General features: G+C 44.1%; 1 protein-coding gene across 1 annotated transcript; it reads right to left on the minus strand.

Moving 5' to 3' along the window:
- Positions 1–272: 272 nt before the first annotated feature.
- LOC129868347 (AT-rich interactive domain-containing protein 5B-like) lies at positions 273–18,015 on the minus strand. Its single transcript, XM_055942254.1, has 10 exons — positions 17,306–18,015; positions 11,944–12,096; positions 11,557–11,664; positions 10,256–10,661; positions 9,856–9,974; positions 9,365–9,512; positions 9,091–9,143; positions 8,843–8,940; positions 8,376–8,541; positions 273–4,028 (listed from the first exon to the last, which is right to left on the minus strand). Exons 1-10 carry the CDS (start codon positions 17,324–17,326, stop codon positions 2,376–2,378), a joined length of 2,925 nt encoding a protein of 974 aa, XP_055798229.1. The 5' UTR covers positions 17,327–18,015; the 3' UTR covers positions 273–2,375.
- Positions 18,016–18,299: the final 284 nt, after the last annotated feature.

Below are 18,299 nucleotides of genomic sequence, written 5' to 3' on the forward strand. Positions count from 1 at the left end.
GTGTGCTAAAGCAGTGAGTAAAACAAACTTAGGGAGGAGGCTTCTGATGTTGACATGCATGAAACCAAGGCTTTTTCGATCACAGAAGTCAACAAATGAGGGTGCCTGGGGACATGCAGGGACTGACACATTTTCATACACCAGGGGTGGTTCCCAGATAGACTAAACCTAGTCCTGGACTAAAACACAAGCTCAATGGAAAATCTCCAAGAAACAGATTTTAGTACAGGATTAAGTCTAATCTGTGTCTGAAATTTAAAAAAGCCCCTAACAGACATATACACTCATTCAAAAATCTGCAACCCCCACCTTTTAACAGATACATCTTTAATATAAATATACAATGTTAAAACAAAAAATGGTTGAAATTACCATATAATCAATTGTCAGAGTACAGGAGTCAAGATGTGCATGGCACTGGTCTTACTCTCACAAACAGCAAAAGGAATACCAGAGACAGATGTCTGCCATGAGGAAGATGAGCTCAACTGATACACAGGTTTAAATAGATATATAACTACATGACATTAACTCTGTAGCAGTTGTTCAAGTAATAAAAGGGGGAAAATAAGAGACAGTAGATCGGAGTCAACTGCAAATCAATTCCATATGCTATTTTTTCTTTTTCTAAGAATATTTTAAAGACATTCTCTGGTACTTTGGCAACTAAGAAAGTATTTTGTAATCCTTCCACTTTGGGATGGATGTGTCAATGTGTAGTTCATACATGCATAATTTATGAGCAGAATTACTGTTTTACCTCAATTAGCCACAAAATCTCTAGTGGGCCAGCCCCTTAGCAATGTGACAGCTAGCAATGTGACAGCTAGCAATAGGCCTGCCCAGTGTTCTCCAATGAGGTTGCAGGGCGGGCCCAACAGCTCAGTGAGTGAGAGAGATTAATAGAGAGTGAGTGCGAGCAATGAAGTGGCGCACATATCTGCATATGTGACGTAGTACGCAATCTTCCGGGACTACTTTTGGCTCATAAGTGCTACTTTCAGAACTACTGGCTAAAAAGTATAAAAAAGTAGCAGAGAATCTTTTTAAGTCCACCATAGTTGAATGAAGATAGACTCTTGTTCCCATTCCAGAAGTAGGTATACTGTGAACCAACTCTAATACAGTACCAGTCTGACCATCTGCAAAGCATTAAAGATACAAAATCAACTTAATATTACTGTTGCATTATTGAATGTAAACATTTGATTTTAAACTCTAAATGATCAAAATAACATCAAAAAGCTACACAAACAATAATTTAACTAAATACCTAAACCCTATTCAACTCGATGAGGAACTTATCAAACCAAAATGATGTGTAGCTCAACTAGAACATTTTGCCCACTCACCCAATGTGGCCCTTTCACCAAAGGTACGCTGCCCCTTTTATACATAAAGAAATACATCAGGCTGCAATGAGGATAGACACTCAACACTAACAGGATGAACCACAAATAGCTCAAATTTTTGATCTAGATATATAAGATATATCAACAGGGATATATCTTTAAAATTATTTAGAAAAATCTATAAAGCACAACTGAAAACTTGTACTCTCTCTATTGAACGAGTTATGAAAGGCCTTTGGTTCTTGTAGTCAATAGAATTCCCCTGCTACTCTAAATCAGATCAGAGTACACCCCAGGTCCATACACAAGATACAACATACCAACTGTCTGACAGACTTACTGGGGTCAAACTCTGATCAAGGCACCAAGGACTAAAAACCTCAAGTGGTGTCAGCATTGTTTCTCTAAACTAGACACAAACATTAAACTACCACAAAATTGGCATCAGAGGAAATATTCATAAATGACTGCATCATAAAAGAAAGAAAAAAAGGAACAAGTACAGTAGGTGTGCAAATCCTGTCAGTGTTTAAGACTCGCAAACAGGAAGTACATATAGGACTCAAACACTGTTTCCTGGGGTGTATTCATTGGTGCACATTGTAGCAAAGCATTTCGCAATGGAAAAATTGTTTGCAATGACAACTACAGTTGCTATTGTACAAATTCAGATAGGTCCCTTCCCATTTCGTTCCATTTGGCAATGAATACACCCCTGGCTGTTGTACTGTGTGAATGACTAGAAATCAGAGCGCAACAGATTTAAGGCACATCTTTTATCCAATCCTTTTCAGGATATTGGTGGATTGTTGTAAGCACTCTAATTTTTGTGTAATAAAGTTAGAAGCACGAAAGTTGTATGATGCATACAGAACAATATAATGGTGTCATCTAAAGGCAATGGCAGTGTTTCAAAGTGTGTGTGTGTGGGAGTCGTTACGGAGTTTATAGGATTAGTCTTTGATTGTGTGTTTGAGAGTATCCTCCCATAAGGTAGAGTGGTGTAGTGATTGTTGGTGTTGGTCATGAGTCTGTTATGTGCAGTTGAGGTTGTGTGCAGGTGTTCAGGCAGCTTGGCTGGGCCTGGGTTGGGGGTAGGATAGGACTGGGCAGCCCTTTGATAGATGCCCCAACATCACATTCCATCTCCTCATCATCCATTGGCACTTGCTGGCCCCCAGAGTCACTGGCAGAGTGGGCTAAGGAATCCTCAGTCCCCTTCACCCTCTCTGATATGCCGTCGCCCATCTTTATGGTATTACACTGTTTTTCTATCCTCTCTAGTTTCCTCCCCTCCATCTCATCTTTCTCTGATTGCGTTTGTACACCATCCTCAATGATAACGGTTTCAACCTCCTCCCTCTTCTCTTCTTCCCTATCCATCTTTACAGTTTCTCTCTCTTCCACTTTCGCCTGCTTTGTCCTTACAGAGCAGTCTTCCTCAGGCTCCACCAAGCTGCTCTCCCTCAGGTCCTCTTCCACCTTCACCTGGATTGCTGGCTCAGAGTCAGACGTCATGCCCTGGTTCTCCAGGGGGGTGTCTCCCCAGGCCTCCCCAGACTTGGTGAAGAAAAGCTGGGTAGGTGTAGTAGAGGTGTCTGGGCTGGTGGTGGTTGTGGTGTGCTGGGGCAGCTCCAGGATGAAAGCCCTGGCCCTGCTGGGTGAGCTCAAGTCCTCAGCCTCATCACACGACTCCACTCTACGACTTTTAGCTAAGGGGAGTGTGGAGTCACCATTATCCTGATCCCCTGAAGACATCCTGTAGTCAGTTTCATCAAAGGCAGATCTTTTGGTGGTGTAGCACTTGCTGAGGTTGAGGGGCAGGGCCTGCTCTGGGGGAGGGGTGACAGGCAGATGTGGCTTGCTACTCAGGTCCTGGGCTAAGACCTCCGACAGCCGCTTGGTGAAAGAGTGGAGCTGAGCCGAGCCCAACCGCGTACGCATCAGCTGGCGCACCTGCAGGCTGCAGTCCAGGTCCAGGGGGAGGACCCGGAGAGGGGGCAGGGGAGGCCTACTGTTACGGACCTCCCTGGTGCTGCTGCTACCCCCCCTCTGGGCTTCCTCATCCAGCCCACACCCCCAGCACTGGTGGTGGGACTGATGGTGAGACTGTGGGTGGGGCTGGTTCCCATTGAGAAGGGTGGTGTTTGGGCTCCCTGTCTTGGCCTGGAGGTAAAGGCTGGAGGGCTGGTGGGAGGCAGGGTTCTGGGGGGTTAGACCAGGGGTGTCCAGGCTAGTGAGGCCCAGTCGGCTCCTAAAGAGATCAAGGGTACAGAGGCCTTTAGTGGGGCTGAACCCTCCGAAGGACCCCCCTGTGTGGAGCCTGGGGAGAGCAGGCAAGAAAGTGGCAGGATACAGAGTGGGTGATGGTGCTGGAGAATCCCCGTTCTCCATCTTTACCTCCCTTTCGGTTTTGGGCAGGAGGAAGGGGGCAGACATGGGAGACAGGTCTGGGGTTAGTGGCAGGTTGGCCAGGTTTAGCCTCTGGAGCACAGACAGGGACTCGAGAGAGGGGGCCTGGAGAGGGGGCTGGGCCACAAGGTCCAGGCTAGGTTTAGCTGGGGGAGACAGTACCACTGGACTGGCCTTGGAGACTAGGAGTTTGACCTGGTTCTTTTTGCCTGGAGGTCTACCACGGCCTCTCTTCACTACCACCACACCGTCTGGAGAAGTAGTCTAGTGAGAGAGATGCCATACATGAGGAATTCTCATTTTAGTCTCTATAACATCATTGAATACACTCATACATTCATTTACATTCATTTTCAAAACCGACATCCGGTTTGGGGCGAGCGGTCGCATTTGCATTCGCTCTGCAGGTAGTATAACTTTTATAACTTTTCATTACATTTCATTATAGTACAACGATTTAATTTGTCCAACCTTAGCAATTTCTTCTTAACTAGCTACATAGCCGTCTGTGTATCAAAGATAACTGCGTAATTATCGTATTTCGTCGTCTCGTTGTCCACTGCTATCTGCCCAGCAGCTAGCAAACGTCCACCGTCTACCGAATAGTAGTATAACTTTTCATTACATTTCATTATAGTACAACGGTCTGATTTTCATTTTCATTACAGTACAACGGTTTGATTTGTTTGATCTTAGCTAGCTACATAGCCGTCTTTTATCAAACATAATTGCGTCGTTATTGAGGTTCGCTAGCGAGCTATTTTCGTTCGAAATTAACGCAACGTAGCCATCACTGCTAGCTAGCCAGCTTGCCACCGAAGAGCATTGTAGAAACGATTACAATACAACGGAACGACTTGTTTTGTGTAGTGTTAGCTAGCTACATAGTTTTCTTTGCTAGCTTTGTATCTAAGATAATTGTGTAACTTTGAGTAATTATCGGTTAGCTAGCCAGCTAGTTTCGCCTGCCGCGCTGCTGTCCTCCTACCTAGCCAACACTGCTAGCTAACACTGCTAGCTAGCCAACTTCTACCGAATAGCAGCACTGTAGAAACTTACATTACAACGGAACGACTTGATTAGCGTAGTGTTAGCTAGTTGTCTTTGCTGTCCTTGTATCCATGATAATTGTGTAGTTTAGAGAAATTTAGAGAAACTGTCGAGGTCACCTAGCCAGCTTCACTTTCAACAACGCAGCTACTGCTAGCCAGGCTACTTCACCAGCCAGCAGTACTATATCATTTTAGTCAATAAGATTTGTAATTTTATTGATTTTTTGCTACGTAAGCTTAACTTTCTGAACATTCGAGACGTGTAGCCCACTTGTCATTCTAATCTCCTTTGCTTTAGCGTAGCCTCTTCTGTAGCCTGCCAAATATGTGTCTGTCTATCCCTGTTCTCTCCTCTCTGCACAGACCATACAAACGCCTCACACCGCGTGGCCGCGCCCACCCTAACCTGGTGGTCCCAGCCCGCACGACCCACGTGGAGTTCCAGGTCTCCGGTAGCCTCTGGAACTGCCGATCCGCGGCCAACAAGGCAGAGCTCATCTCAGCCTATGCCTCCCTCCAGTCCCTCGACTTCTTGGCACTGACGGAAACATGGCTCACCACAGATAACACTGCTACTCCTACTGCTCTCTCTTCGTCTGCCCACGTGTTCTCGCACACCCCGAGAGCTTCTGGTCAGCGGGGTGGTGGCACCGGGATCCTCATCTCTCCCAAGTGGTCATTCTCTCTTTCTCCCCTTACCCATCTGTCTATCGCCTCCTTTGAATTCCATGCTGTCACAGTTACCAGCCCTTTCAAGCTTAACATCCTTATCATTTATCGCCCTCCAGGTTCCCTTGGAGAGTTCATCAATGAGCTTGATGCCTTGATAAGCTCCTTTCCTGAGGACGGCTCACCTCTCACAGTTCTGGGTGACTTTAACCTCCCCATGTCTACCTTTGACTCATTCCTCTCTGCCTCCTTCTTTCCACTCCTCTCCTCTTTTGACCTCACCCTCTCACCTTCCCCCCCTACTCACAAGGCAGGCAATACGCTTGACCTCATCTTTACTAGATGCTGTTCTTCCACTAACCTCATTGCAACTCCCCTCCAAGTCTCCGACCACTACCTTGTATCCTTTTCCCTCTCGCTCTCGTCCAACACTTCCCACACTGCCCCTACTCGGATGGTATCGCGCCGTCCCAACCTTCGCTCTCTCTCCCCCGCTACTCTCTCCTCTTCCATCCTATCATCTCTTCCCTCTGCCCAAACCTTCTCCAACCTATCTCCTGATTCTGCCTCCTCAACCCTCCTCTCCTCCCTTTCTGCATCCTTTGACTCTCTATGTCCCCTATCCTCCAGGCCGGCTCGGTCCTCCCCTCCCGCTCCGTGGCTCGACGACTCATTGCGAGCTCACAGAACAGGGCTCCGGGCAGCCGAGCGGAAATGGAGGAAAACTCGCCTCCCTGCGGACCTGGCATCCTTTCACTCCCTCCTCTCTACATTTTCCTCTTCTGTCTCTGCTGCTAAAGCCACTTTCTACCACTCTAAATTCCAAGCATCTGCCTCTAACCCTAGGAAGCTCTTTGCCACCTTCTCCTCCCTCCTGAATCCTCCTCCCCCTCCCCCCCCCTCCTCCCTCTCTGCAGACGACTTCGTCAACCATTTTGAAAAGAAGGTCGACGACATCCGATCCTCGTTTGCTAAGTCAAACGACACCGCTGGTTCTGCTCACACTGCCCTACCCTGTGCTTTGACCTCTTTCTCTCCCCTCTCTCCAGATGAAATCTCGCGTCTTGTGACGGCCGGCCGCCCAACAACCTGCCCGCTTGACCCTATCCCCTCCTCTCTTCTCCAGACCATTTCCGGAGACCTTCTCCCTTACCTCACCTCGCTCATCAACTCATCCCTGACCGCTGGCTACGTCCCTTCCGTCTTCAAGAGAGCGAGAGTTGCACCCCTTCTGAAAAAACCTACACTCGATCCCTCCGATGTCAACAACTACAGACCAGTATCCCTTCTTTCTTTTCTCTCCAAAACTCTTGAACGTGCCGTCCTTGGCCAGCTCTCCTGCTATCTCTCTCAGAATGACCTTCTTGATCCAAATCAGTCAGGTTTCAAGACTAGTCACTCAACTGAGACTGCTCTTCTCTGTATCACGGAGGCGCTCCGCACTGCTAAAGCTAACTCTCTTTCCTCTGCTCTCATCCTTCTAGACCTATCGGCTGCCTTCGATACTGTGAACCATCAGATCCTCCTCTCCACCCTCTCCGAGTTGGGCATCTCCGGCGCGGCCCACGCTTGGATTGCGTCCTACCTGACAGGTCGCTCCTACCAGGTGGCGTGGCGAGAATCTGTCTCCTCACCACGCGCTCTCACCACTGGTGTCCCCCAGGGCTCTGTTCTAGGCCCTCTCCTATTCTCGCTATACACCAAGTCACTTGGCTCTGTCATAACCTCACATGGTCTCTCCTATCATTGCTATGCAGACGACACACAACTAATCTTCTCCTTTCCCCCTTCTGATGACCAGGTGGCGAATCGCATCTCTGCATGTCTGGCAGACATATCAGTGTGGATGACGGATCACCACCTCAAGCTGAACCTCGGCAAGACGGAGCTGCTCTTCCTCCCGGGGAAGGACTGCCCGTTCCATGATCTCGCCATCACGGTTGACAACTCCATTGTGTCCTCCTCCCAGAGCGCTAAGAACCTTGGCGTGATCCTGGACAACACCCTGTCGTTCTCAACTAACATCAAGGCGGTGGCCCGTTCCTGTAGGTTCATGCTCTACAACATCCGCAGAGTACGACCCTGCCTCACACAGGAAGCGGCGCAGGTCCTAATCCAGGCACTTGTCATCTCCCGTCTGGATTACTGCAACTCGCTGTTGGCTGGGCTCCCTGCCTGTGCCATCAAACCCCTACAACTCATCCAGAACGCCGCAGCCCGTCTGGTGTTCAACCTTCCCAAGTTCTCTCACGTCACCCCGCTCCTCCGCTCTCTCCACTGGCTTCCAGTTGAAGCTCGCATCCGCTACAAGACCATGGTGCTTGCCTACGGAGCTGTGAGGGGAACGGCACCTCAGTACCTTCAGGCTCTGATCAGGCCCTACACCCAAACAAGGGCACTGCGTTCATCCACCTCTGGCCTGCTCGCCTCCCTACCACTGAGGAAGTACAGTTCCCGCTCAGCCCAATCAAAACTGTTCGCTGCTCTGGCACCCCAATGGTGGAACAAACTCCCTCACGACGCCAGGACAGCGGAGTCAATCACCACCTTCCGGAGACACCTGAAACCCCACCTCTTCAAGGAATACCTAGGATAGGATAAAGCAATCCTTCTGCCCCCCCCCCCCCCCTTAAAAGATGTAGATGCACTATTGTAAAGTGGCTGTTCCACTGGATGTCATTAGGTGAATGCACCAATTTGTAAGTCGCTCTGGATAAGAGCGTCTGCTAAATGACTTAAATGTAAAATGTAATGTAAATGATTTACATCAGATTCAGATCAAGACATAACGAGTGATGACTGCATATTAAATATCAAATGACTGACATGTACTGAGCAAGTCAAAAATTATGAACTGTATGTAGAGTGAGAGATTAGCAGACAGACTCACTGGAGGGGTAGGGGTTACAATCTTCTCCTGGTTGGTCTCTGCTCCTCTCCCCTTCACCAGCGGTCTCCTCCCACTCATCCCCCTAACCCGGGTAGGCCCAGAGGATGCTGGGAGTTTTAGTTCTGCACCACCTCCGTTTCTGTGCTCCTCGTAAGGAAGAATCAGCCTGAGGGAAACACACAAAGCCAAAAGTTTCAGAATAAAAAAACAAGTTTTGTAAGGAAACACCAACGCCAAGAAGCCTCAACTGCTGGTGATTCCCATCAAGTACATTAACGGCATCATTCTAGAACTACAATCTTTTGAAAACTTTTAATGAATAGTTTCAGCCCTGACTCAGTGTTTCTCACAGCTGAAGCACGGGTAATAGTTGTGCACATGGTTATCTTTTGTCAAAAGAAGAATATACATACTTTAGGTGGGGCACAATGTAAACTAGTCTGGCACCAGCAGTGTTCCTGCCTTACCTCTCGTAGTGCCTCCTGGTGCAGGTGGCAGCGCTGGTGCTGCCCGGGCATCCTCCTAGTTCATTATACACTTTCTTCCACAGACGCTGGGATGTCACCTACAGGAGAGATGGTAAAGAGTTTAAAAGCATTTTTTAGACAATTACATTTTTTATAAATGGTTCTAAGTAATTTGCTCAGACATTGCGATCTATCCACTATTGTATAAGATATGTGGCTGATAAAGAACGACGGCTTTCACTACTCACCCTCTCATGGCCCCCCAACTGTTTGACTACAGAGTACATGACAAACAAGTCAACTGTGGACACACACAGGTAAGAGTGTTAAAGCATACTATAGGTCCTAAGAGCTGTGACTGACTGTCTGGTTTACATCACTGACAGATAAACAGCTTGTTCAAAGACATAACCACATGGTGGGAACATTTTATTTCGTTCCGTAGGGAAAACACACTTTATATGCAAAGTCTTTGGTATGAATGTTAATGGTTGTTGATGTAGTCATCAGTGAGTGACTCACTCTTCTTGAAGCCGAGGTTGGGCACCTTGCTGATGGGTGAGCCGCAGCGCTCCATGTAGCAGTAGAGTTGATCCAGGAACATCTGCTCCTCAGGGTGGGGGAGACAGCCCCCCTCTCGTTGCATCTCCACACTGCCCATCACATTTTCCTACAGGATACATAATGTTTTCACCATACTACATGTGGTAATGCTGTACAGTCCCATTTCCCCCCCCCCCCCCCCCTTTTTTTTAACAGTCCCATTTCAGTTGGTGTCCATTAACAAATTATGTGGAATTTTCACTTCACTTCACTTTTTCAATTTTCATTTTCACTACTTGGCATAAATAGTGTGTTGTGATGCATTTCATAACAGGAAAACCTCAAGGTAATTACTAGGATATAAAGTGATTTTTAAGTGAATATGAGGTTAATAATAAGACATATGAAAGTAACTGTAAGAAGTTGGTATGTAGCCATAGCAAAACTTTATAGAACAAAACAAATTGTACCGTTATTCTTTCTATCCAGGACTCTGATTGGTTGAGGGCTGGTGGCTCCATAGCTTTCTGGCCTTCTGGCCTTCCTCTTCTCTTGAGGGGTCGCCCCTTCAAGCTGAGGGAGGTGCATCCTGGGAACGAGACAGAGAGGCACGTGCCTCAAAAAAATATTGTCTTTTTGTATATCCCATAACTTCAGCAGATTATGTCCACAACATACAGTAAATTAGTCAGTCAATAAGATAACAGTTTGATCTGGCATTAATTAATAAAAATGTCTTTGTCATCACATTTTAGATGCCATTGCCCAATTAAATTTATAAAATCAAATCACTTTGGCAATGGCCACACAATGGCCACATTTACAGTTCATCAACATAGAGAGATCAAGTTCCCCCAGCCAGCCACTCACCCAGCTGTGTCCAGACACTGGTGTTGCTATCCAGGGTGGGGTGGTTGAAGGTGTCCCTGCAGTAGAGGACCCGGGTGTTGTGTTGGGCCACCCTGATCCCCCCCAGGGCCAGCAGATGGGGATCCTGCAGCCCCAACACCATCCCGTCCTGAATGCGTCTCTGCAGGGAGCGGAAGCGGCAGTACTGGGGATAGCTGAGCACCTTGACTCCCAGACGCGCACTCTCACCCTTCTCTTTGAGTGATGCTGGGGGTCCATTGGTAATGATGGGGGTAGGTTTGTGATGACTGTTAGTCTCGCTGGACTTCTGGCTTCCTCCTTTCCATCCTGGAGGTTCAGGACAGGTCCACCTCACCAGATCCTCCACCCGCACCACTATCTTCTTAGAGACGGCCAACACCTCATCCTGAGGAACACACACACGCACTCTTTAAATTGGTGCATACCGTAAAAGAAAGGGCCACCAAACATTTTAAGAATCGAGGAAATACTTCACATGATATAAGTCAGAGTGTCAATAGCCTGTGGCACATGAGGAGCCATCAGACCCCATACTCCTCCCAACACATTGTTATTAACATAGGACTGTAGCGAAATAGGAATCAACTTAGGAAAATCTGGGATTCATAACAACTCATTATTTACATCACAGCAACAACCACCTGGGAAAATAAATACATCTCATGTAACTAGTCTTTGCCATACTTGTGCATTATTAAAACTGAAAGTTAAAAAAAACCAACTTGAATGAAAATGCATTTAACTACACATGAATTGTCTAGGTTAATAACAAAATGTTTCACTTGAATGAGGGGAGAAGTGACACAACAATCTAAGGATTCCTGCTCAAAGTTATCGGTGGTTAAACAAGTCGGCTAAATGCCAGGCACACACAATCCATTATTACGTCAACCCAAGCCACATTTTTCCTAAGCAAGAAATGATCTTGCACAATACAGTATGTCCTTTCATGAGTTATGCTGTGTATGATCTACTAGTCTAGCAATGACAGATATGGACTGTAATTTTGTGTGATTCTAAGTACTTCTACGTTGAACAGAGAAAATGACACCCACATTCAGTGTTTACAGTAATGTAGATTTGAATAGCAGAGTTGTGAAAATTATTGAAAATTCCTAAACGATGAAAACGATATACATTCATTCTTTCTACAAAAATAAATATTTTGAATGTATCTATCAGAACCCCCCCCAAAAAAACTTGTGAGGAAACATCAGACCCACACCCCTGGGTTGCCCCCAAATTATGTGTACATTATAGAGCTCAGTGGCCCCCCCAACCTCTCCATGCTCTCTGGTCCTGCCCTTGGGAGTATCCTCAGGGAGGAAGTAAAGTCTGGAGCTGGCCAGTAGATGGCGTTGGGCCTGGTCCTCCCACAGTAAAGTCACCTGAAATAAGAAATACAGTTATTTAGCAGATTATTTTATCCAGAGCGACTTACAATTAATACGTAATCAGTACATATAACAAGAAGGAATGAAACTCAAAACTCTGGGTCTTGTTTAGGAGGTTGCAACGTTACAGACTGCTCAAAATCAGGTAGAAATCCTCAGTGAAGAACAAATGATTATGTATCCATCTGCAACGTTTTGCACATTTCACCACCCTGAATACACCCTGGTATGGAAGTATCATGCGCTAACTAACGGAGCTATGGGAAGTCGTACCTCAGCAATGCACACAGGTTCTTGGGGGCCACAGCGGACATAGTAGAACTCCCCCAGTTTCCAGACCAGTGCAGGGGCCCCAGCCAAGGCCTCACAGCTCACTGACTTATAGAAGGCAAAGGATCCACGCAGGCAGGAGGGAGCACCTAACCACTGAGAGCAATTTTCACAAAAAAAGTAAGAGCGGTTAGAGTCATTTAACCATTCCCGTCTGTTCAATGTAACTAGGCATGTGATTTGAGTCAACCTCGGACCATAATGTACACTGAACAAAAATATGAACGCAAAATGTAAAGTGTTGGTTTCATGAGCTGAAATAAAAGATCCCTGAAATGTTTCATATGCACAAAAAGCTTATTTCTCTCAAATTTTTTACACCCCTGTTAGTGAGCATTTCTGCTTTGAAAAAGATAATCCATCCACCGGACAGGGGTGGCATATCAAGAAGCATGATCATTACACAGGTGCATCTTGTGCGGGGGACAATAAAAGGCCACTAAATGTGTACTTGTGTCACACAACACAATGCCACAGATGTCTCAAGTTGAGGGAGTGTGCAATTCAAATAAAATATTTGTCACATGCGCCGAATACAACAGGTATTGTGAAATGCTTACTTACAAGCCATAACCAACAATGCAGTAAAAACTACAAAAAATAAGAAATAAAAGTAACAAATAATTAAAGAGCAGCAGTAAAATAACAATAGCGAGGCTATATAAAGGGGGCATGCTGACTGCAAGATTGTCCACCAGAGCTGAATGTTAATTTCTCTATTATAAGCTGCTTTCGTTTAACAGCAAAACCATGTGTACTGTCACCATTTATTTTCCGCAATTATACTGGGAGCAATAATCCTGTGACTATGTCTTGTACAGCCCAACTGACATCTGCTATATAAATCAACTTAATTTAAACAGAAAATACTTAATTTGATTAGTACAACTAACTTGTGCCCCTCACAAATGTCTGTAACAGACAAGGAAAGCATAATTTACATTTCAAAACTCAAACTTTTTTCAAGTTTCAATTAAATATAGATGTTATTTATCCCATCAATGTGTACATTCTGACTATCAAACACAACTCCTTACACACAGACACCCCTTCACATCACACAAATTATTAATTTGGCCATGAACATACACCTTCAGATTCTACCCAATGTTCTTGGCAAAGGCCCGCATTACTCCACATTTATCAACATTAGTTAATATGTACAGCGCATTCAGAATGTATTCAGACCCCTTCGCTTTTTCCACATTTTGTTATGTTACAGCCTTATCTTCAAACTGATTAAATATATATAAAAAATGTCATTAATCTATACACAATACCCCATAATGACAAAGTGAAAACCGTTTTCAGAAATTTTAGCAAATGTATAAAAAATAAAAAACAGAAATAGCTGATTTAGATAAGTATTCAGATCCTTTGCTATGAGACTCGAAATTGAGCTCAGGTGCATCCGGTTTCCATTGATTATCCTTGAAATGTTTATACAACTTGATTGGAGCCCACCAGTGGTAAATTCAATTGATTGGACAGGATTTGGAAAGGTACACACCTGTCTATATAAAAGGTCCCACAGTTGACAGTGGACGTCAGAGCAAAATCGAAGGAATTGTCCGTAGAGCTCCGGGACAGGATTGTATCGAGGCACAGATTCGAGGAAGGGTACCACAACATTTCTACTCTATTGAAGGTCCCCAAGAACACAGTGGCGTCCATCATTCTTAAATGGAAGAAGACTGGAACCACCAAGACTCTTCCTAGAGATGGCCACAAGGCCAAACTGAGCAATCAGAGGAGAATGGCCTTGGTCAGGAAGGTGACCAAGAACCTGAAGGTCACTCTGACAGAGGGGAGAACTTTCTAGAAGGACAAACATCTCTGCAACACTACACCAATCAGGAATTTATGGTAGAGTGGTCAGACGGAAGCCACTCCTCAGTAAAAGGCACATGACAACCCGCTTGGAGTTTGCCAAAAGGCACCTAAAGGAGAAACAAGATTCTCCGGTCTGATGAAGCCAATACTGAACTCTTTGGCCTGACTGCCAAGAATCACGTCTGGAGGAAATCTGGTACCATCCCTACTGTGAAGCATGGTGGTGGCAGCATCATTCTGTGGGGATGTTTTTCAGCTGCAGGGGCTGGGAGACTAGTCAGGATTGAGGGAAAGATGAATGGAGAAAAGCACAGAGATCCTTGATGAAAACCTGCTCCAGAGCGCTCAGGACTGCAGACTGGGGCGAAGGTTCACCTTCCAACAGGTCATCGACCCTAAGCACACAGCCAAGACAATGCAGGAGTGGCTTCGGGACAAGTCTCAATGTCCTTGAGTGGCCCAGCCAGAGCCCGGACTTGAACCTGATCAAACATCTCTGGAGACCTGAAAATAGCTGTGCAGCGACACTCCCCATCCAACCTGACAGCGCTTGAGAAGAAGAATGGGAAAGCCCCAAATGCATGTGCCAAGCTTGCAGCGTCATACCCAAGAAGACTCGAGACTGTAATCGCTGCCAAAGGTGTTTCAACAAAGTACTGAGTGAAAGGTCTGAAAACTTATGTAAATGTGATATTTCAAAAAAATATATATACATTTGCAAAAATGACTACAAACCTGTTTTTCCTTTGTCATTAAGGGGTATTGTGTGTATATTGACATGGATTTAAAAAAAATCCCTTTTAGAATAAGGCTGTAACGTAACAAAATGTGGAAAAAGTCAAGGGGTCTGAATACTTTCCAAATGCACTTTACAAAAATAAATGCAACATGCAACAATTTCAATAATTTTACTGAGTTACAGTTCATATAAAGAAATCAGTCAATTGAAATAAATGTATTAGGCCCTAATCTATGGATTTCTGGACAGGGATGTAGCCATGGGTGGGCTGGGGAGGGCACAGGCCCACCCACTAGGGAGGCAGGCCCAGCCAATCAGTATGAGTTTTTCCCCCACGAAAGAGCTTTATTACAGACGTGAAACTGAGGAGTATTTCTCAGCTGTCAGGGTGGCTGGTCTCAGACGATCCTGCAGGCTTAGAAGCCGGATGTGGAGGTCCTGTGTGTTTAGATTTGGTCTGCGGTTGTGAGGCCGTTTGGACGTACTGCCAAATTCTCTAAAACGACATTGGAGGTGGCCTATGGTAGAGAAATTATCATTCAATTCTCTGTTGGACATTCCTGCAGTCAGCATGCCAATTGCAAGCTCCCTCAAAACTTGAGACATCTATGGCATTGTGTTGTGTGACAAAACTTCACATTTTACAGTGGCCTTTTATTGTCCCCAGCACAAAGGGCACCTGTGTAATGATCATGCTGTTTAATCAGCTTCTTGATATGTCACATCTGTCAGGTGGATAGATTATCTTGGCAAAGGAGAAATGCTCACAAACAGGGATGTAAACAAATTTGTGCAAAACATTTGAGAGAAATAAGCTAATTGTGCTTATGGATAATTTCTGGGACCTTTTATTTCAGCTCATGAAATATGGGACCAACAATTTACATGTTGCATTTATATTGTTGTTCAGTATAGTTTGCACAGTCTATGTCTCTATGTGTGAGTGACCTCGCTGCAAGTGGCCATAAATTACAATGGCTAAATACAGTGCCCTTCTGCTCGCCACTCTAGCATCATGCCACTTTAGCATTACCATGCACCAAATCACATTCCAAAGTATTCATCTACTTAGTAGGCAACTCATAGATATGGGCCTCCATGCATATTCTATAGTTTTTTTGGATAGGTATAAAATAAAAATTATACAATTTATCTATGCAAAAAAAACTTTTGGGGGTGTTTCATCCAAAACTATGAAGAAACGTGCTGTAATAATGTTTAATTTATATAAAGTTATTAATATTTTTTAACTCTGAAGGCCTAATCTAAAAAAAAAAAAAAGAATAGGTTGGTCCATTATCTTTGTTCCGGATCTTCTAAAATTAACACCACTGTAGGCCTATTATAGGGCCTAGCCCAGATGCCTAAATGCGGAAATGTTTCAAATTCGCACCCTTCGTCCTCACCCCACCCCACCCCACCCCCTCTAGTGGGCAACCCCGTCCCCTACCTAGTGTAGCAGGAACAGAACACGTTGATCACTTGGCCAACTAGTGGTGAAAATTAAGTAAGGTTGATTCTACAGTAAAGCCACAAAATATAAAAGACTGGGTTTTCAATTTTTAGAGTGGATTTTTAAATAGAAACACCAACCAACAGATAGGATTACGTCAATGCTCGTGATGAAATTAGAATGGCACTGCTGTTCCAGGAAGAGAGGAACTAATAGAAAATGTGTTCTATCTGCAAAAGAACATTATGTGACCTTGGATATCATAATATACAAATGATCGTTTACACAATATTACAACATTCTAAGGGGTACAAAAGTACATTATTGGATTTATATAGAACAGAGGAGGATCCGAGGGACATATAATATTAATGTAGAGAAAACTATGCTTGCTAGGCCTATAACTTAAATACCATCATTAATGATATAGCTTTAATATTTCTGATATTAAATATAAAACCAATGTAGGTTTATTGTTATTGAAGTCTTTCAATTCGACAAACAAAATCATCCTGTGCGTTTTTGTAGGCCTGGTATGATACAATCAAAAATAATCCTCACAATTTCAAGTAAAAAGTACAGCGATTTCCATCACGAAAATCCTCATTCCATTTTGAGCAATACCAAATACATACGAGACATAACGTCTGCGTTTTCTTTTCTATCCATATGTTGGCTATTTGTTCGATAAATAAATTGCTCCACTTAGTTGCATCGATGATGTTGTAATCTTTAATATCACGACACTGTAAATTTAAGATATTTGTTTTCGAATTACTCAAAACAAGGTTAAACTACACCATTGATTTAGTTGAAAAACTAAATAATCTTAATATTGTCGAATCGTCAGATAAAAACGTCCTTTAATGTGGGGGTGGGGGTAGAAAACGTAGGTAGTCGACACGACACAAAGAAATTAATCATTAACAGGAAGAAAATATAGAAATATTGATGTTGAATTACATTGCAAACGCTGGTAAATAAAATCGTAAAATCCTGTTAGCGAAATTTGGGGCTTTCAAATATCATAGCGATCTATTTTCTCCACTGGAAAGTTGTGACTCATTCAGCTAAGTTGCAATTTCAAAATACTTGTTAGCTTGATAGGACAATCAAGTCTACATTCTAAACAAAATTACAGACTTGAAAACCGCCAAACTGATATCAAAATAAGACCGAAATAGTCGGTTTATTCACGATGTCAACATGTAAAAGTGGCATGTGTGCGCATAGAGAAATTAGTATTTATCTCTAAACAATATAGTGAGTGTCGGTTTTACCTGTATTGCATTCTGCTCCATTGCAGCCCCACATTCCCTTATTCCCTCTCGAAGCCCCCTATCAAGTTACACAGCCGGGTACTCACCGGCACACAACAAATGCACAAGAAAAGGCTCCTCATTTTTATGAAAATAGGACAGGATCTAGGTGTGGCCAAAACTGTTTGCGAATGGCCTAAGTTATTGTTAATATGAAAGTGGATATTTTTTAATGGGAGGACATTTTCCCATTCTGAAATCATTGTTGTTCATGCTTAGAAATGTCCTTATTTTATTTTTCACGATGGTGTTGAAATTAAGTTGACAAGTTGAAATTTGTAACAGTGTAGCCTAATATCAATCTTTGAGCTGTTCAGTCCGGCTCCTCGGGTATAACCATGGTACCTACATGGAGACAAATGCCTGATGATCATTTTAAGTAATCGTGACTTGTATTTTACACTATACCACACTGGGAGAAAAGGTGAGCAAAGACGTGATAAGTGTTATGGCTTAAGAAGTGCAACATAACTACTAGCCTACTGCGGATGCAGGGAAATGTACAGCGCAACATTGTATCAATATCAAATGCTAGCCATCTTTCATTTGCAATACATTTTGAACATAACGTGTTCAAAAAGGTGTCTGTTTAAGAGTGACTGAATATTCTAAAGTTGTATAATTTTGCTGAAAACATTGATTTAATGACCTGATATTCCTCTGTAGTTTCTCCAACAGGGGGGGGGGGGGGGGGGGGGGGTGAGCATGTGTCTCTTTCCATTCTGTGGAACTTGGTTTGACCATGATATTCATAGATTTTTACTTCAAGACTAATTGTATCACCAAGCTGCCATTCAAATATAGCTGCAGTGATGTCCAAGTATCAAATATCTGGTCTCTAAATATACAGCGAGACTTTACCCATTAAAAGTTCATTCTAGTATAAAATGTAACATTTCTTATACATAATACATATTTCACACAGAAGTTTCAGAAAAAAGGGAATTTCCTCACT

The sequence above is a fragment of the Salvelinus fontinalis genome, chromosome 13, assembly GCF_029448725.1.
Source record: "Salvelinus fontinalis isolate EN_2023a chromosome 13, ASM2944872v1, whole genome shotgun sequence".
Taxonomy (NCBI): Eukaryota; Metazoa; Chordata; class Actinopteri; order Salmoniformes; family Salmonidae; genus Salvelinus; species Salvelinus fontinalis.